We start from the raw sequence: 20,440 nt of genomic DNA on the forward strand, positions 1-20,440 counted from the left end.
TCACATGAGAAGCTGGCAGCAGAATATTTAGCGGTTTTTTCCAGTTACTTTATACATCCACATTTTCCAGTTGTTCCACAGAACACTCAGCAGTTTTCAGTGGAATTACATTTTAAAGATGAAGCTTACACAAAGTAACTAACTCCTAATCTTTTTACGTGGACATCCCACAGTGTAAATCAGATACTTCTGCAATGTAAATACCACCGTCTTCCAGGTCACGCAGCTCTGACATCCATTTGAGCCTCCGTCAGACTTCTCTGGATGTAGACTCAAACGGACTCGTGATGTTTGAACATCATTTTGTAATTAAAGTTATTTTTTATTCAACAAATAAGCTGTACAGTGGAAGTGCTTCTTTCAGTCTGCTAATGAAAGACTCAGGTGAGGAATCGCTGGGAGGCTTTGAGGACGGAGGGAGTCGTTCCGTATTTGCGGAGCAGATCTTTCGCTTGTTGCTGCAGGGACTCCGAGACAGACTGTGAAGACTTGCCGACGTGCAGGAGAACCAGGCAGCATTCGACAACGTCTGGGTGAGGATACATCTGAGAGGAAACGCACATGTGATTGTTCATTAGCACTCGTGAGTTGTACCTCGATGATATCATACTGAATGGGTTCTGTAGGGAGGTGTACCTTGATTGTGTCGGGCAGGTCAGCCAGCTGATTCTGGTGTTCTGACATCTTGGAGGACAAAGAGAGCAGAGTGTCCTGGTCCTCAGGCCTGAGGGAGAGAAGACACAGTCGCTTAATGGACACCCATCAAACTGACAGTGACTATTACAAATACATCAATCGGGCAGCGAAAACACATGAAATCTTTGAAAAAATTTGACATTATTGAGCTTTGCCTTTCAGATGCATCTACAATACGTCTAACATACAGTACATGGCCAGGTAACAAAAAGGAGCTTTTAACAGTGGTGGAATGTAGGCTAATGTATGCAAGTACATTTACTCAAATACTGTGCTTAAGTATTGGAGTAGTGGAGTAAAAAGTACTAGTACTTTAATCCGAAATGTAGCGGAATGGAACAAAGTAGCATAAAATACAAATACTTAAGTAAATGTACTCGACATTGTGTGAGACCGACTTACAGTGGAGGAAAGGAACTAATTGCTGGCATGTTAAGACTCACCAGTGTGTTTAGAAATGCTGAGAAGTGTTAAAGTTTTTAGCCTACTGCATATGGTTTTGGAATGAAATCCTCCAGTGCTCAGAACGGTATACTCATGGTTTCAAACATCACCAACAAATGAATCAATCAATAATAACATAGTAAGCCTCACCGTCGGCCAGCATCAGCGGACCCCTGGCTGTCTGATGACTCTCTGGTGGTGGAGACCTGAGCGGGCGCGTCGGCCTCTCTCTCCCCAGAGTCGAGCTGCCCTCCCTGGGCTCTGCTGTGCTGCAGCACCATGGCTGCCAGCTGCTCCTGGATCTCTCTCACTGACCTCTGAGTGGCCTGACAGGCGGCGTGACGCTCAGACAGAAGCAGAGACGCCAGTTTATCAAACCTCCTGGTCACGGGGGAGACGCTCTCTTCTGACTGCGATACATCTCCGTTCACCACTTTGTCCTTCACCTCGTCTCCAGGACTGGAGTCAGCTCCTGAGAGGGAAAGTCTGTCCTGGACCTGGATGGAGTTGCTCCACCAGTGTTGGTACAGATTCTGGTAATGGACAAAAGCCTGCAGACTGTTGGCAGCGGCTTTGGCTTCTTCTTCTGTGAGATCAAGTGTTTTGGGATGTTTCCTGGAACAAACACTGACATCACCTGATGAAAGAACGAGAAAACATTTTTGAGTAATTACGGCACAGAATATAAAATGAATACATTATGGCTGCAACCAATGATTATTTCTATTATTAATGAATCTGTTGAGTGTTTTCAACAGTGATTTTTGTTTGATAATAAAATATTCAGCTTACAATGATATAAAACAGAGAAAAGCAGAAACTCCTCACATTGTTTGACATTTTTGCACATTTAGGAATTAAATGAATTAAAAACGAGTGCTGCACCAATTCAGATGGATGGATTGTTTGATTAGACAGACAGACGCATGTACCGTCGGAGAACAGCAGCCTGCAGAGCTCTGCAGAGACGCAGAAGTGTCCGGCGTCTCTGAGCCAGGCCACCGCCTGCCACAACTCCTTTATCAGCTGTCCATCATCGTCCAGTAACCAGCTCAACACAGCACGGGTCAGGTGGAGGGATGAATACAGCTGAACCTGAGGACGAGCGAGACAAATAGGATCTTTAAACCAGCGTACATCTGAAAGCACACTCGTGAAATGAAGAAAGCCGTTTGAAGACTCTGCACCTGTCTGAGAGGAACGTTGGCGGTGGGTGTCGGACTCTCCACAGACTTCAGCTCCTGCAGAAGAGCTCCGACGCTGCGGTGTCCTGCCGACTTTTGTGAAACACCAAACTGCTCCTCCCACACGTCTCTCACTTGGTCCTGGAGGCTGATGAGACGCTCACCCGGCGACGCCCACGGGTGACCGGACACACAGGACTGAGATCCAACTGGAGAGTCTGTCAGCATCCCAGCCAGCAGCTCAGCGACGCAGAGGTGCAGCCTGTGGACCTGCAGGGGTTGAAACCATTTCACAAAAGGCAAAAACCTTTTTCAAACCTTGAATCAAAAAAAGGTCACACCTTTCTGTTTCTCCATGTTTTTTATGAAATGATTGAATGCAAAAGGAATGAACTTTAACTATTGTTTTTATTTACAGGTTTGTTTGAGCTGCATGTGGAGCACAAAGAGCTTTAATGCTTGGAATACAGATGATTTCAGGTTGTTTCCAGACTTTGAACTGGCCCCACACAGTTTATTCTGATGATGGACAACCCAAATACTCATATCAGGCCGTAATAGTGCTGTTTTGTGTGACATTTCATGGAGCCAAGGACGATCAAGTGAACATTTTTAAATGCATGGCGCAGTGGTTCCCAACCTTCAGGCTCGTCTTAGGTTGCATGTGTGTTTATTACTCGCAAGGAATTCAACCAAAGAGTGATATTCCCTTTTCAAATTGACAGTAAAAATGAAATGTTTTTCTGTGTCGATGATGTTTGTGCCACTGACCAGCAGGCTCTCCTGTGAGTTCAGGACCTCCTGGGCTCCGACCCAGTCCTGAGCAGCAGCCAGGTCTTTAGCGCACCGCAGCGCCAGCGACTGAGCCAGAGCGACCTCTCCTGATATTCTCGCTAGACTGGCCGCTGTCCTCAGCGAGGAGACGTCATTCTTCCTGGCGATAACTTTAGTAGCGTCGAAACTGGCCCCAGCAGCCAGGTAACTGGAAGACGAGGTAAAACAAACGGGCAAGTTTAAATAACGCGTTTGTAAAAGAGATTTAAGTTAGTTATTTGAGAGACGATTCCATAAATCCTTCCTATTCCCACCATTTAGCGGCTGCAGAGAAATGGCCGTCTTTCTCCAGCACGGTGGCCCAGCAGGTGTAGAGCTCCTTCAGGACGGGCTCGTCTGCTGGCAGTCTGGCTTTGACCAGAGCTATGGCCTCCCTGAAACACACACAGATCTGTTCTGTTAGCAAATAAACAAATATCATCTGGACACTGCACTGAAGTAAGGAGCCAAGATCCGCATGACATTTATAAATAAAAAGAATCGTCTTATGGGTTTAGTGTAAGAGGAAACACTACAAAGTTGCCTTAGAAATGTTCAAGTACTTTTATTTTACAGCAAAACAAATGTTTGTCGCTGTGTAGGTAGAAGAAAAGTGACAAAATGAAGCCAATAATCAAAACCCATTAAAAAAGAACCTGTAGAGTTTGTGCGAGCGCAGCAGGTTAACGGCCTCATAGAGCTTGTTGATTGACAGCAGGTGGGACGCTGCCTTCAGGTACTGCTCCTGCAGACACAGCTGCTTGACGAAGGCCTCCACTGTTCGACTCCACACCTCGAACCCGGCTGGACGAGGAAGCACACAAGCATTACTGCAACATCTGGAAGCCTCCTGATATTGTGTTTCATCAACTTTTAACATTAAGGCAGCACCACAGTATCATGATGCACGCAGGTTTATTGATGTCTTTATCAAGTAGAGATCAGTGTCAGTTATTTACAACCTACTAAAAATGGAGTCAGTGAAGCTGAGCAGCACCATGACGTAAATATCATAAAAACAGACAAAAGGTTTGGAAATAAGCCGAGGTACCATTCTTATGTTTTTATTGTTGCGAGATAGCAAGTCAAACATTTGAGAAAATGTATAGTTTTGAGTCTTGAGAGATATTACGAGATAGTTATCAAAGAAAACTGTCCAATATTTTACGCACATTTGTGTCAGCTAAAGGACAATGTTAAATCAACACCAGTCTTTACCCATAGGAGCGACGGAGAGCAGGTGGTCGTTCAGCTCCCCTTTCTCTGTGGCGAGCTGCAGCGCCCCCTCCAGGTCTCCGCTCCACAGCCGCAGGTACACAACAGAGTCGTAGTGACCCGCCTCCACATGACCCTCCTCTGAAGAACGAGAGACAGCAGAGCAATGACTTCACTGACACAACACGTGAAGTCTTCTCTCTATGTAAGGCTTATTAGCATTGAAATGAACACCGATTTAGCGCTGTGATTTCTATCAGGAGCACATGAAGCGTTTCTGTGTGCATCATGAAGCGTTCAGTGTCTGAAATGTGTCAGGTGGAATTATGTGCTCACTTTAATTAAACTGATTAACAAGCTAAACAACAGAAAATGAATCCCTGAAGGACGTGAACATTATTAACTGTGTTAATCAGAGAGAGGACGTACAACTCAAGGAAAGGCTGAGAAAAACAACATACCTTCTGCGTCAAACATGCGGTACAGAGCCTGTCTGTCAGAGAAGAGGCCCAGGTGGACGTGCTCTCCCTGGCCTGGGACACAGCCTGCAGGGGGCGCTGGAAACCACATACACACAGAGTCCACTTAAAGAGCTAATCCGTGTGACATTTGCTGATGAGCCCTATTTTGCTTGTAACTGAACAACTAACAAGAAATGCAAAAAAGCAATGTTTTGTTTTTTTTGTCTAGCAAGTCTTATCATGTTTGCCATTTTGACCTGGAATGTCCCTGAAGTTCAACTTCAGCTTCCATATAAAGAAAAGAATCAGAAAATGTATAAATTCTTCATCTGGTTTTATGTTACTACCCCTTAGAAGAGTAACATCGTTTTTACTTCAGGCACGCTGCCCCCATAATGTGCTGCGGGAAACCCTGTGTAATCTTGACTTGGGAACTGAAGCTTTTCATGGTTTTCCGTATGGCAACAGAGGCACAGCTACAGAGTTTCAAAAGGTTTACCTGTTTACTAAAGTCTGTTACCATGGCAACCAATGATCTAAAACTAACCTGCTACGATTACCTTGATCTGAACCCCTGGTCCCATGCCAGTCTTTCAGCGTGTCTCCTCCAAAAGGTAATCAATTATTTAAACTCATCGCTCCTACAAACTGTTCAGTTCATTGGTTCGCACAGTGATTATAATACAGAGACACAGAGACAAGCGTCTCCGCAGCAGACTCCGTCTCACCATTGCTGTGTTTGATGGAGGCCAGAGTGACACAGTCTTGCAGCAGATCCTCTTTGGGCCGATGGTCCATGGACGTACTGATGGGCAACATGGAGCGAGGCTTCTTCTTCTTCAGCAAGTTTAAGTCTGGAAACACTCACATAGAAACCCAAAAAGTCACTACACCCAATTTCAGAAATAAAAATTCTATAATATACAAGTCGTTTTATAATTAGTAGTAGTAGTACTAACAGTTACAGTATAAAATTAAAGTACCTACCAGGTTTGTCTTTGCTCTTCACGGCAGCAGAGGATTTTCTTTGCATCTCAAAAGTGGCTGAAACACAATTTCAGAATAAAGTTGGCTTTACACTTAAAAAGGTCCCAAAATCTTAACGTTTCTAAAACTGTAGCGACTGTTGTCACCTGGTGCAGGTACAGGACTGCTCGTTGAGCTGACTTCATCTTCCTCATCGTCACCAGACAGCTCCTGTCCCACCGCCGCCTTCTCTCCTCCTGTAACCGTCTCTCCGTTCATCTCCAGTGGTGCAGCTCCTCCGGCCGCCGACGCCTTCTTGTTCTTCCTCTTCTGCTTGGGATTAGCCTTCATCTTCTCCCTCAGGTCGACCATCTTCTTCCCTGAGAGGACGAGCATGTGAACGTTAGGCAGAAAGAGAACTTTTCTTTAACCTGGTCTTGAGTGCTGGAGGATGTGGTTCTGGGTCTTTCAACAGCGCTGATGTTCACCTTTAGGTGGCTTTGTAAACTCTTGTTTGGAGACTCTCCACTCCTGCAGGGTGAAGTCCTTCCCTCCAGTCCAGATCACATCCGGATCGACAGGCGACCAGTCCACGCACAGCAGATAACCAACGTGACCCCGGTAGTTAGAGACAGCCGCCTCCTGCAGCACCTCCCACACCTGAACAGCACATAAGGAAGAAAGATTACAAATACAACAAGGAATAAAAATATATAAAAAGGAGATAAATAATATTTTGATGCATTAACTAACAAGAAGAAACCAAGTCCACTTATTAGATGATCAGTAAACCCAAAACCAAACCTCTCAAAAGGAGCATGTGGCATACAGGTTCAAGATGCTGTTCTACAGTTTGTGGGTTGATTCAGACTCTGGAACATTATCATGGTTTTATAAACCCGATGCTGGTCTGGTACTGACCTGGGCCGTGCCATCATATGAGACGGAGACCAGCCGGGCTTCGTGGTGTGGACTCCAGGCCATGCCGGTGATTTTAGCTGTATGTCCACACAGCCTGCGATACGGCTCCGTCAACACCACAACGCTTTCTGGAGGATTCTCTGTGCAAAGGGACACTAATGTCAGGAGCTACAGAGCTCTTAAAATGTTAAATATCCAAGATGTGATGTTCCTCCCAAAGTAACTACTGGAAGTCACTGACATGCTGTACTTCCTTTTCTTTGGTGAACTAAACAATAAATCAAGAGCTGCAAGTTTAATTACAACTCGCGTTAATAAAAATGTCTAACATGTAAAAGGTGAATGTTTTAGTCAGTAACCAATTATGTCAGCTGAAGCTAATTAACGCTGATGTGAGTCGGCCAAACTCCTCCTGAAAATTTGTTCTTATAATTTGACGGTTTTTGCTGAAATACTCAGTTCAGACAATAATGCAAGCTCTCGTAATTAATGTAGGTTTGTAGAGAAATTCCTCGGATGGACTGAATGATACAGTGTGCTTGAGGTCTCCTCCCACCTATGATAGAGCGGAGGTCGTGCACGTAGACGGTGGCATTGCTGGAGCCCGAGGCCAGCAGGCAGTGCAGCTCTGGAGGAGAGCTGTGGTCGTGATGCCACCGTAACGCGTTGATGATCTTGTGGTGCTGCTGGATGCTGCACAGCAGCTTCAGACTGGGAGCCTCATACACATCAATGCTCCTGCAGTCAGATGTGTCGGGGGGAAAGGAACATAATCATTTTAATTAAGAATTAAAAGTGACTGCATTACCAAGACAACATGAAAACTAAGAAGAAACGACAAGATACAACGAAAGAGATGGTTTATGAATATCTAGACAAAGTCACCACAAACCCTGTCGAGGTTAAACACACAGACAACAGCAGTTTTGCCAGTTGAGTCAAATCCCGGATGCAAACATCTACAAACAAACTCAACCATCACAGACTAATACTAATACTACTAATACTAACACTAACAGGTGTGTGTTTTACGGTGAATCTGTCTGGTTCAGGATGTTAAAGAGTTGAGATGAGTCAGTGCGACACCCATCATAAACTCAGAATGTGACCCAGTTAGCGGAGTACAACAGTTCACACAGAAACAAATCCATTATTCTGTAGCCTGGAGACTGCACACTGTCAGTGGACAGTTGGTCCCTCGCAGGACTCCACAGGCTGGTGGTCTATTATGAGACGGGTCAGGCCCGGCCGTTCACTCACCCGTCCTCGTTGCCGATGGCAACCACTTTCCCATCTGGCTTCCAGCTGAGGTCGGTGTGTGGAGACAGCTTGTGCTGTTGGGAAGCAGAGATCACCTTCGTAACATATTCAAATCACCTCCATTTACATTCAGCAGCAAACAGGAAACAGACTGTCACAGCCGGGAGCACCGGACACGATATCTGCTCCGTTAAAGCTTTGACACCGAGAAGCTGAAGTCTGAACTTCTCATGTGAACTTTCCTGGGTTTGTTCTCCACCTTGAGGTGTGTGTGTACTGTGGCTGAGGTGTTTCTAACTCACTGAAGGGACAGAAGACAAAGCTAAAGGTCCTCGATTAAAGGATCGCAGGAACGCTGACACCAATTCATTTCTCTGTATAGATAACGATTGTTTTCCTGCTCATCGTAGCATAAATATGTTCCCTTACAAGAGCTCAGGTGTCAAGAGCAGATAACTGCTGTTGTCTTGTTTATCCTTAAAATTTGATTAAAAGATTCAAAGAAAAACTACTGTATCAATTTGAAAATAGAAATCAGATCAAGAGCCGGTGGCCTTGTGTGCACATACCATCCAGCTGTTGCTTTCTAATGCCACGCACAACCATAATAAATTATAAATCTATAAAGAACTTAACGGCTACAGGATTTTGGACAAACCTGGGAGGATGATTCCCGACTGGCTGCAGGGAGAACATCTTTACTTACTTTGCTGTCGTGGTTCATGGAACGAAGCCACATTGGAAAAGCATGTACTTAAAACTCAACCACATGACACAGTTTGCAGGTTAAATGGCCCGGAGAATCATATCATCATCATCACCTCAACATCCCTCCCACCTTGATGTTGTTGGTGTCTCTGATCAGCTTGTCGATGTCGGATGCCTCTCCACTCAGCTTAGACGGATCGTGCTGCAGGATGATGCCTTCGCCGGCGCAGCTGTACAGGCTGTAGGACGGCTTTCCTCCTACTGCACCTGAACATCACACACAAGACAAACAGAAAACTAAACATGACTGTCTGCTGACTATGGTTACTGAGGCCTAAATGCTTTTTCAAAACCATTTACACGCTAGCAGAACATACATTTCAGCAAAAACACAGAAAACTTTATCATTATTTATTGGATTTCAGGCATGAAAACATCATTACAACATTTCTGCCCTCCAGCTTCATCAGAGAGAAACAGGGCCTCACAGTGTGTGCTGTCGCAGGTTCAACATAATCATCACACACAAACTGTAAGTATTCAGGATTCACTTCATCCGGGGTCAGCTCTGACCAAGTGCATGTGCAGTTCTGCATTACAGTTCACCTTTTTTTACACTTATAAATAAGTGGTTTATAAAAAAAACTGTTTTGTGAACTTTAACCATGTTGTACTGGCGACTGTAACTTGAGAATATTGATATGAACCTTTAAACGCATGTGAACCCTTCAGCGTGTCTCAGCCTGTACAAGATGAAAACATACGCTGGCTTCTAAAACGCTTCACCATCTGTTGTAATATGCCCAGCTATAATGAGTCAATCTCTCAGTCTCTTTCTGAAACCGATTCAACAGATGCATTTTTAAAAAAGGGACTGTATTTGTCACCTGCACTCATCTGCTTCAGCTCATTTTAAGGATGAGCCGGTGGTCTAAAATGTTTGGTTCAGCCTGCATTGAGTATGTAGAGGATTTAAATGTAAGAACAGAAAGCAGCGTGACAGTTGACAGCCGATGTACTTTCCTCTGCACACCTATTGTAAGCCACCCTGACGATCTGAACCAATGAGATCGCAGAACTCCACCAGAACCATGAACTGAGCTGAACCGGTGTGTCAGGGCTGCGGGTAAACACATTAGCTGCTCCTTTACTTTGTGTAGGAGCCATCAGTAGGTTGTTGGCATGGCAACAATTACATTTACGGCTTCAAAGCCGAGTGACTGATACGCTAATCAAAATGTCATCTGCCGACAGCTGGTAAAATCAGCTTCCTACCTCTTGATTTCCCCACGAGCGACTGAAGTGGGGGGAGGCGAGCAGTACGCGTTTCCTCGGCTCATTCAATTACAGAGTCGATTACAAAAAGGCCGTGCAGAGACGTTAGAGCTTTTTTGCTGACTTGCGGGTTTTCGGCGTCCCAGCGTCAGTGTTTTTGCTGGGTCAGAGCGTTCAGAGCAAACGGCAGCAGATGCTAAGAGTTCATTAGGAACTTACCAAATGACATCGGGGGGACGGGGGGTCCCCAGGCCATTGTGTACACTGTTTTACGGTGATAGGAGCTCGATATTTGAGGAGGCCTGGGAGGAGATGAAGCAGAACAAATGCCCAGTCAGGAATAGATGACGTAGACAGCTGCAGGAAAAAGGGACTCAGGGGGCTGGAGGGATTATGAGAAAGATCCAGAAGGCCCCCAGGCAAACAACCAGCAACGGTTTAACTTCATGACTTTCAGAAAAGTCTCCAAACTCAAAGTCCAATTGAAATCAGTCGTCCATTCTTGCGGTTAAACACAGTCACTTTTAAAAAGGGTTTTGTGAAATATTATAAACAAACAAAAGTTACGTGCACATTCAGTGTTTCCTACCAGAATACGTCATGTATATCCCTGAGGTCGAGGTAACGTGTGGAGTGCATGACCGCCGACATTTTGTAGCTAGGTTTTTCGGTTAGATAGCAGTTAACTAGCTATCTAACGTTAGCGGTACACTTGTCTCCTGGTGGATGTTTGTTTGTTTGTGTTGTCCATGCTTGTGTTTGAGAATGAGACATTAGATAGAAAGCTAAGCCAACCATTAGCTAATGTGGATTGTGGGTTAAAAACTTTAAGAAGGTATGACACTGAAGCGTGAATGTGTGGACTGGTGTGATGAAGTATTGGAAGCTATTAGATTAAAACATGAAATAATGAATCTTACTTGTTTGAGAAGACATCGTAGATACCAACTTTACCATCATCTGTTCCAAAAGACAAGGATCCTTCTTTTTTTGGGTGCCACGCCAGCTGCAGTGGATGAAAAGATTTCTTAATGCACTTAATCTTATAATCTCAAGAGCTTCTTTTGTGTCATCGAAGAGTTTCTGAAATGAGTAACAGCTGTTGATAACCGAGGACGCAAAACAAACAACTGAAGTCTCACCTCTTCAAAAGAATGCGTGAAACTGATGTGCCGGGTTGATATCAGCTCTACATTAGATGCCTGATATTATTCAGCCATTGTCACCATCACCCTCAGATATGATGGGGGGGGGTTGATAAATCACAGTCTGAATCATAACAAGTTTACAAATGTCCTTTCTGAATTTCACGGCTGCGAGTGGCTGATAGGAGCCTTATCAGCAGCTCAGTGGAGGATTTTATTAAAAAGCAGACATTTAGACAGATAGCTTTCTTTGTCTTTGTCTGACTGCTCTGAGACCTCCTAATAAACTGACCCTAACATACTGCCTATACGACATACAACTATTCTGTAAATCCTTAACGTATTACGGACAAAGATATTGTGAATATCTTATCTGTATTTTTTTGTTTTATGAAGCACAAATAAAAAGACGACTACAAAACAATTAGGCTAATTGTTTTGTTACATCCTGCAGAAGTCAACAGTGGTAATAAAATGAAGTTAATATTTTTACATATGGAGCTTTCAACTAAATCTAATTAAACCAAACCTTACCGCTGTGACCTTGGACTTGATGCCCTGCCAGAAGGACCTGGTGTCGTACTGGTTCTGGGTGGTCAGTGTGTTCCACACCCGGATCATGTTGTCACCGACACCCAGCGCCAAACACCCTGCACCCACAGGGGAGAAGGTCAGGGCGTAGACGAAACCACCCAGGGTGGGCAGAGTCCAGCAGCAGTCCAGAGAGGCCAGGTCCCAGCATTTAATCTGGAAAATAAAGAGTCAAGTCAGGCCTCTCTGCAAATACACCATTTCTCCAACAACGTGAACCAGCATTCAGCCAAAGGCCCTTTAGGAAACAATGATAATGTGGTAAACTCCACAATTAGCTCATAATTAATGGTACATTTAGGAAGTCTAAATATTTAAATGTTCTGTAGAGTTCACAACACACCAAAGGTTTTTTTTGCCTCCTGCTAGCTGCAACAAATACTCAAACCTGATGAATCATCAACACTGTGAAACCTTTTGCCAACAAATAAAAGTGCTGATTCAACACAGATTATTCTTAACCAAAGTTCAGCCGATTCAGGCTTTTCCCTCTTTTATACAACCACAGTCTTTGTCTTGAAAAAAGGGTCAAATATATCCTGTTGCACACGTGTTTGAGAGTGACTCAGGCCCCATAAAACACTCTGACCGGGCAGGATGAGAGGTTGCGTCAGACCAAAGAACGGTGACCCACCTCCCTGTCCATGGAGGTGCTAATGAGCAGCTCTCTGTTGTCCTGCAGGTGGACTGAACTCAAGTTGAAGATGATCCTGCTGTGGTTCTGACCCTCGGAAGATGTCCCAAACAGAGTCCACCTCTGCTTTCCTGTCCTGGTCAAGTCCCACATCACCAACTCACCACTGGACGGACACACACGCACACACACACACACGCAGTTGAGAAGGTGAATTGCGGTCGCTCAGCGCACTCGATCAATTCTAACTCTTCTTAGACTTCCAATCCCTTGTCAATAGAAGGACACGGGAAGGTGGACCTGAGCCTTAGCTCTGAGAAAGGGCTGAAACTATTGACAAGGGATTCAAAGTCTAAGAAGGGTTAGAATTGATTGAGTGTGCTGAGCAAGCACAATACACCTTCTCAGCAACACACATACATATACAAATAAGCCAAGCATGCTCATATTGCAGCTACTTAAAGCATTTGAGGATAAATAGTGTACACAATGTAAGTTTTTGTCTCTCATGGAGTGGGTTTGCGTTGTCGCTGGATTATGGTAGATATGATAGGGCATGTGGATTCCTGTGCACAGCAAATAAAGGAGCTAAAATAAAGGTACGGTTAACAAACAGAACTTACTGGTGAGCTGGCTGATGTTATTATCTAAATATGATTATAAGAATAATCTTAATTATCCCCTGCCTGCAAATGCATCACCATGAGACAATATCATGACTCATAAAGACAAAACACTGAGAACAATTTATACATTTACTTTGAAATCCCAGTTTCAAAGTCTCTGCAGTGTGCTACTAAGGCAGGAAAATCACTCATTAAAGGGTTAAAACAACTGGCCACATTCATGACTGACGACTGCGCTCTGACGTGTGCGTACCAGAAGCAGCTGGACACAAGTTGTGTTGGTCGTCCCTTCGGCCAGTGGACGTGGAGCCAGAGTCTCTCTTTGACCCCGGGGTCGACTGCAGAGCCTCTTTTCTTCACATACGGCAGCTTCAGAGTCATCACACCTGCAGGGGGCAGAAGAGGACACAGAGAGGATTACACGAGATCATCCAGTTCATCACATCTTCCTCACTGAACATCAGCAGTGCGATCTTAGTTCTATGGATTTGAGCTGCTGTTTTCATCGCGTTAAGCCTAAAATCCATTCAGAATTTCTATATTTTGCACTTTTTTCCTGAAGCCTGACTCAATATTTGGGGCTTGTTAATGAGCTACAGATACCCTTCAACACAAACAGACATGAATGAGCACAGACTCCTGGCAGCTTCAATCTAAAAACCTGCCTTAAGACACTGATGCTGGTCAGACCTCGGCTGAATCTCTCACCTTTTCCCTTCGCTGAGCTCCAGATCCTCACTGTCTGGTCTTTGCTCCCAGACGCAAGATAGCAGCCCGCCTCGTCTCCTGCAGACACTCCGCTGGCTGCTACAGGATGAAAAAAAACACATCATATACATTTTCCATCACCACTTTAGTTTCTGTACCATTTTTTCTGTCAAAAAGTAGTTGTTGGTGCAGAATTATCACACATTCAAAATGCTACTGCATTGACAGATGCACTAAACCAATGTACGACTGGTGTTTGTGACCACACACTGCTACCTTCACTGTCCTCAGGTCTGCTGTAGAGTGCGTCCTCGCTGGCCAGCGGCGACCACGCCAGCGAGTGGATCTCATCGTCGTGTCCACGGAGACGGTGCATCACCTCGCCTTTCTTACTCACGTCAATCAGCACAATCATCCCATCTTTGTACCTTAGACCGAATCATGAAACAATGAAATCACTCTTATTTTCATTAGTTCAGATTTGAATTTCTGGACTTTGTTTAAAGACAACCAATTTAGTTCCAGCAGAGTGAAGTGGTCTATGGTCTTCTTACCCCACAGCCACAGTGCTCCAGGTGTGAGGGGAGCAGGTGAGGCAGAAGATGGTCCTGGGCTCGGGGAAGAAGCTGGCGGTGTCTCCTGTGTGATACCAGTGACAGACCACAATGCCCTTCTCGTCCCCCGACACCACCAGGTTTTTATCCACCGGAGACCAGTGCACCGCTGCGACGGGGCTCTGTGTGTGAGGAAAAAACAGCTGTAATGGCATCCTGTTGATACTGTGCTTTACTAGTTGGGCTGCAGTGGAAAGTCTTAGTTTCTTATGGTGGTCAAAATTCTGTTTCCAGGGCTTGCTACCTTCACAGGAAATCATCGGAAGGAAACATGCCTGGTTCAGTCTTTTCAAATTTTGCCGTGAAAAGGGTAAAATTTACAAACACTTTTATAGTCTTCTGCTACAGAACACTGTTTAATGGCTGAACATTAAGTGAAAGAGGACATCATAAAAACAAGAATAAAAAATAGAAAGCACTTGTTTGCGTCACTGAATGAAAAAATGAAAATTGAGACCCATTCAAAGAGGGAAGCCTAACCATCCTGCCAGTCTGTGTCTGTTTTCCAGATCAAACCACATAATAATTATCCCCTGAAGGCATCATTTGAAGCAAATAATGGAAAGTAAATAAGCAATGCCCTCCCTAACCTTGACAACTGTTCAAAAATGCCCTTGAGAGAGTCACTGAATTGCTGCAGAGGAGCGGCTTGGAAGCCAACTGTAGAAATCTGTGCCGTTTGTCCCTCTGCACATGTGGTCATGCTCAGAAGGTGAACTTTCTCTCTCCAGACTGCATCTGCATCTAAGCCTGAAGAGAAAGACTTCAGCTTCAGAACTGAGAAAGCTGCCTCTTTACCTCTGCTGCTGGTGCAAAGCTGACTGCAGCCTGCAGGGGGCGCCAGCATGTCTCGAAAACACACAGTTTCTGTTGCAAAGACACAACAGAACAAGAACGTCGACTCTCACCTGATGAGCTGCATGATCCCTTATATGAACCTTGTTGTCTGAGTCCCAGAAGCGAACACTCCCATCATTGGAGGAGCTGACGCAGATGTCACTCTGGCCTGCATGCTGACAGAATGAAAAGCCAGACACCAAGTCTTTATGGCCCACAAGCTCACCTGAAAAACACAGAGCGAGCTGGACATCAGCGTCTTCTCATGAAGAAACGACCACAAAATACCCGAAACAGAGTAACAAGCCACTGATGTCTCTGCTCGATTATATCACAAGAGATTTGGGATGATGATTTGAGATCTGAACCTTCACACAGCCAAACTAAATACATTTTAAGGGCTGAAACGATTTGTCAATTGGCTGAAAATTAATCCGCAACAATTTTACTACTCAATTAATTGTTTCAGTCATTTTTTTTTAGCAAAAATACCAAACATGTTCGAGCTGCAGCTTCTTTAATGTGAGGGCTGTGGGAAATAAAACGGCCATTTATCACTATTTGCTGACATTTTATAGACCATGTGATTAATTGAGAAAATAAACGGCAGCCCTGGCCTGTTATTTTTCAATAAAGGAGCACCACCAGTATAATGTCTTCTGTGGCTTTGGAAAAGCTTTCCAGTTTCTGAGGAAACAACCCGGATGACGTCATTGTGATGTCATCAGGGTGAGGTGGGTTTGGGATTGTGACTTCAAATTTATAATAGAAACCCTGCGCTACAAACTGGGGGTGTGGAGTTGGTTGGGTCTAATGAAAGATACTATAGAATTGCATTATGGGAATAGTAGGATCCAGTGTTATTGGAGCTTCACTCATACTAAAAGTCAAGATATCCTGATGTTGTTATTCTTTTAAATGTGTCTCCCCTTTAGGTCCTCAAACCTTATGAAAGTGCAATAGTAAATAAGTGGAGTACCCCTTTAATCGATTGATCATTTAGTCTAAATATTGTCTGATAAACAGTGAAAATGCCCCTCCCAATTTACCACTACCCACAGTGACACGACCACACTGTCTAAAACCTGAAAACATTAAGTTTACAATGATATAATATTAAACAGAGGGCAGCAGCTAATCCTCACATTTGAGAAGATGGAACTAGCAAATGTTTTCGGTCAATAAATTAAGAAAAACTGTTATCATATCAATGAATCGGCTGATTCCTCAGTTCAGAGCTCAATAAATCAGTTCAGAGAGATCTGCTTCGGTTGTAACTGTTGCTTGAACTTGAGTAGTTCTTTAAGCCAAAGATGTATTTGGCTTTCCTGGTAGCGACTAGCTAACTTATTAATCAGCTACTCTTTTCAGCAGTAGACTTTTTAACAATCCAGCCACATGATCAGACGTCCGTTTTTCTTTTGCTACACGACCCCAAGAGCCGTAATCACCACACCTGAGACGACTTTACCTGCGTGGAACATGTTTTTTTTAGCCTTGAAGAGGCTGGGGAGTCTATAGGCCTATATAAAGCCCCGCAGAGACAGCAGACTCACCTACAACCCTGCAGAAGGATGCAGACACGTCAATCAAATAGATGATGTTTTTGGCTCCGACTCCCAGTAAACCGCTGCTGTTGACGTCACTGCAGCGGGAGCAGTACCAGTTGGGAGAGGCGGGAAGCGACCTTTCGTGCATGTCGCCTCGAATAGTTTAAAGTTTATCGATTCTCTAATAAAGTCTGATACAGCCAAAGCCAAACTTCTCACATGTTACCTGCACTGTCGTAGCGACAACACTGTCGGCCGTACGGCCAGCGTGGTATCGTAAATCCTGCCGGTGCCGAGTACGGAATCCTAGTTGGGTCAAACCATGAATAGTTTGCTGTCTCAAACCACAACTGCAGTTTGTAACACTACATTTTCACATTACTGTTAATACAAAATATTAATACGTTACATACGTAGTGAAGAAGACAAGTAACGAGACAAATTGCGCTGTTGACGCTTCGAACAATACTGCCGTAAAGCGAACACAGTAGCGTCGTAAAAATGCAACATGGCGACTGCAATGACAGGACGTGGTAAGAGAAGTGCAGCCTAATTATCCACAAATCTGCCATTATATGACATTAATTGTGTCTGCTGACGATGGTTTAACGGATTCATACTTGTTTTCAGGTATCGCTTTTATTAGGAATATATCTGGCGTGTTGCAGTCAAGGTAAATACATCGATATGACACAGCTACTTAGCTAACTCTATCACTGTCTCTGCAGAAGGACAAATGTCTTTATTAAACCGCTTTATTGACAGAGAACTTATGAAATACAGAACTATAGTGTGACTTTGCCGTGAATGGTGTCTGTTTGTAATGTGTGTATTTATATAAGCGAAGTGTTTACTGTTGTTCTATCCATGTAAGGCTACCTTGCTTTTTGCTGTACAGTGGGCTTATTATTTTTGATGATCAGTTGACAATGTAATTAAATGTCTCTCTTTTTGTCCCCTTCCCTAAACGTGTCTCCAGGTTCCAGGTTCTGGGTGGTGGTCCTCAGCAGCTCTCATGTCTCCACACCAGCACCTCACTGGAGTCAAAGAACTGGGAGAGGAGGAACCTCAAGGTGTATCCGCCCCAGCTACCAGACGATCCCTGCAGACCAGCAGTGAGTCTTTCTGCCCGTTCACAACATAAAGTACAGAGGATGTCCCGGTCAGGTGTCACCTGCAGGAAACTTAGTTGATTCAGAGTTTCTTTGGATTGCTAATGGTAACGTTATGGACGTATGTATGTATACGTACTGTATGTTTGAATAAGCTGAGCGATCATCTCCATATCCCAAAAATAATGAAGAAGTTGGCTCTTGTCTCTACAAACATCTGAAGACTTTGATGTTTCTTCTTTTCAGGAGATCCACCACAGCAGGAGGCAGATTAAGTACAGCAAAGACAAGATGTGGTACCTGGCCAAAATGGTGAGAGCTACAGCAGGGATTGTCCTCATCAGTATCAGATCCTCGAGCAGCTGAACCGCATCAAGCAGTGAATCATATTTGTCCCCTTTACTCAGTCATTTGTACCACTCACCTCTTTTTAAATGCTTGAAGCTGATGCTTGTTTCAAACAGGCGTCAACGGTGCCTGAAAGGACATTTAGAGATTTGGGGTAAAAGAGCAGTGGGGATGAATCTATCAGGGATGTTTGTTTTTATTTCTGCTGTTTTCTTGACCACAGCTGCATTCAGCCGTCACATGGTGCAGTGGATGGTCACCAGTCACATCATGTGATGCAGAATGCATCTCTGTTAATTCTGACGTGCTGCCTTGGTGATGGATCATTTGTGAACACTACGAGTGGCTTAATTATATCATATGATTCCTCATATCTGAACAATTCTCAGACCCTCCAGAGTGACCCCACAATGTATTCAAATGTTTGTTTGTTTTGGGGGATCACTTCTGCCAAAGAGAAGGTGTTTTTTGTCTGTGTGTTAGCCTGCAGGATATTTTATTTTGGAAAGTCAGGCCATGGCCCAAGGAACACGTCGTTAGTGTATCCAGTAATGCTTTGAAATTATTTCTTAACATTGCAAGAGGAGGCCTTTTTAAACATTTTTGCATTTTTTTCATGATCTACTGCACTTAATTGTTGAAAAATAATTATTTTCTGGCTCTCATTATTACAATAACAAACACTCACACTTCCTCCAGGGCTGTACAAACTTTGAGTGCTTATTAGTTTTAATTAGCTGTTGCACACAGCTTTGTGTTGTTTTATAGAGCTGCTGTGGCCAGGGTTGACTTAAACATGGTGCTTCATATCCGTGCTGTGCAATACCCTGCTGTCCTAAATGTTCATTTTGTTGTTTCATCTCGCTGTTTGTCCTCCTTCACAGATCCGAGGGATGAGCATTGATGAGGCCATTGCACAGCTGGAGTTCAACGACAAGAAAGGGGCGAAGATCATGAAAGAGGTTTGAAGCTGCATGTTCGTGTGTGTGTGTGTGTTTAATACAATTAGACGCTGCCGTCACAAATAGGTGTTCATCAAATTCCCATTTTCACTGCTCATGTTTTATTTGACATAGTCCTCCATCACACCTACGTACGGATGTCACAGCTTTTCTTTGTTTGCTTGTTCAGGTTCTTCTGGAAGCTCAGGAGATGGCGGTGATAAATCACAATGTCGAGTACAAATCCAACCTGTATGTAGGTAAGTGTCCGCGGCACTGTTGGGTTTCACTGTGTAAACAACTGCACTCAGACTTGCAAATGAAAGATTTGTGCTTCCCAGAACTACTTGAAAATCTCATATTAGTCATCACATGCTGTCAGCCGTTGTGCCAAAAGCAAGAAAATAAATTTCAGAGTGGAAAATGACCTTCAGTTAGAGGGGAAGCAGGTAATGAATTTTTTTTTTTTTTTAAAAAGCAGTAGATTTCCTTTTGAGTTCAGGAGCTGCGCAGAGTGAGTAATTTATATGGAGTTGCAGACGTCATTACAGATAAGCCTAAACTCAGCACAATCTTTATTTTTACCAGTTTTCATTCAAAGGCACCTCCACAAATTAAATGAGTTATTCTGTACCTTATCGCTCTCTCTCTGTTTATCTCATCCCCTCTTTAATCACACGCCCCCCCCTCCCGTCTCCCTTCCCGTCTCCCCTCCCGTCTCCCCTCCCGCAGCTGAGTCCTACTCCGGCAAAGGGAAGTACCTAAAGCGGATCCGTTACCATGGCAGGGGGATGTTTGGCATCATGGACAAGGTTTACAGTCATTACTTTGTCAAGCTGGTGGAGGGCCCGCCGCCAAAAACAGAGAAGAGGACGGGCTTTGACCAGGCCAAAGAGTACGTCCAGGACCTCAAGAACCGAACCATCATCCACAGCCTGTAGACCATCGGATAGGATAATATATCACATGTACCTTTTACTGTATGTGTGTGTGTGTGTGTGTGTGTGTGTGTGTGTGTGTGTGTCATTTGACATTTGTAAATAAACAAATGAGCGAACGGGTAATGAGACCTTATAGCGTTGCTCGTTTTTGGTATTTTCATTGTCTTACATATTATGTTGACTAATATTGACTGCAGCAGTGATGCAGATGTAAATAAAGTGACGACTACTTCAGACAGAGATCATAAAGCCCACCAACATTTAAGAAAGGGCAGTTTCTTCATTTTCTACAATAGATTTCATCTCATAAATATCACAAAGAGAGACTTCACCTCTGTCAGTTTAAAAAAAAAACATGGGGCAAGTTTGATGAATAGTGGCCAGCGCTAATCACATTTAGTGACACCACGGTGCCCCTCCTCACTGTGCAGCTCACAGCGAGTCACCAAA

General features: G+C 44.1%; 2 protein-coding genes across 2 annotated transcripts; one reads left to right on the top strand and one right to left on the bottom strand.

Annotated features, from left to right (window-relative positions):
* Positions 1-129: 129 nt before the first annotated feature.
* On the bottom strand, positions 130-16,796 carry gemin5 (gem (nuclear organelle) associated protein 5). Its single transcript, XM_070917230.1, has 28 exons — positions 16,655-16,796; positions 15,170-15,324; positions 14,202-14,383; positions 13,924-14,075; positions 13,648-13,746; positions 13,193-13,325; positions 12,314-12,479; positions 11,623-11,835; positions 10,864-10,949; positions 10,163-10,245; positions 8,799-8,935; positions 7,961-8,034; positions 7,257-7,438; positions 6,701-6,840; positions 6,268-6,439; positions 5,947-6,159; positions 5,801-5,857; positions 5,542-5,667; positions 4,814-4,909; positions 4,356-4,493; positions 3,794-3,941; positions 3,413-3,532; positions 3,096-3,306; positions 2,328-2,594; positions 2,073-2,235; positions 1,291-1,777; positions 637-724; positions 130-545 (listed from the first exon to the last, which is right to left on the bottom strand). Exons 1-28 carry the CDS (start codon positions 16,794-16,796, stop codon positions 381-383), a joined length of 4,395 nt encoding a protein of 1,464 aa, XP_070773331.1. The 3' UTR covers positions 130-380.
* A 360-nt stretch (positions 16,797-17,156) lies between these two features.
* Positions 17,157-20,104, top strand: mrpl22 (mitochondrial ribosomal protein L22). The gene is made up of 7 exons (XM_070917868.1): positions 17,157-17,181; positions 17,279-17,321; positions 17,628-17,763; positions 18,007-18,072; positions 18,993-19,070; positions 19,240-19,309; positions 19,782-20,104. Exons 1-7 carry the CDS (start codon positions 17,157-17,159, stop codon positions 19,988-19,990), a joined length of 627 nt encoding a protein of 208 aa, XP_070773969.1. The 3' UTR covers positions 19,991-20,104.
* Positions 20,105-20,440: the final 336 nt, after the last annotated feature.

The sequence above is a fragment of the Enoplosus armatus genome, chromosome 13 (assembly GCF_043641665.1).
Source record: "Enoplosus armatus isolate fEnoArm2 chromosome 13, fEnoArm2.hap1, whole genome shotgun sequence".
NCBI lineage: Eukaryota > Metazoa > Chordata > Actinopteri > Centrarchiformes > Enoplosidae > Enoplosus > Enoplosus armatus.

Bases quoted from the DNA above. Each gene is read 5' to 3' on its own strand.
- gemin5 (XM_070917230.1), bottom strand. From the start codon at position 16,796: ATGCACGAAAGGTCGCTTCCCGCCTCTCCCAACTGGTACTGCTCCCGC. The intron at 13,747-13,923 runs GTAGCAGTGTGT...TTCATCCTGTAG, and splicing joins CAGACCTGAGGACAGTGAAG to CAGCCAGCGGAGTGTCTGCA. The intron at 4,494-4,813 runs GTATGTTGTTTT...CTCGTTCTTCAG, and splicing joins CCGCATGTTTGACGCAGAAG to AGGAGGGTCATGTGGAGGCG.
- mrpl22 (XM_070917868.1), top strand. From the start codon at position 17,157: ATGGCGACTGCAATGACAGGACGTG. The intron at 17,322-17,627 runs GTAAATACATCG...ACGTGTCTCCAG, and splicing joins TCTGGCGTGTTGCAGTCAAG to GTTCCAGGTTCTGGGTGGTG. The intron at 18,073-18,992 runs GTGAGAGCTACA...CCTCCTTCACAG, and splicing joins TGTGGTACCTGGCCAAAATG to ATCCGAGGGATGAGCATTGA.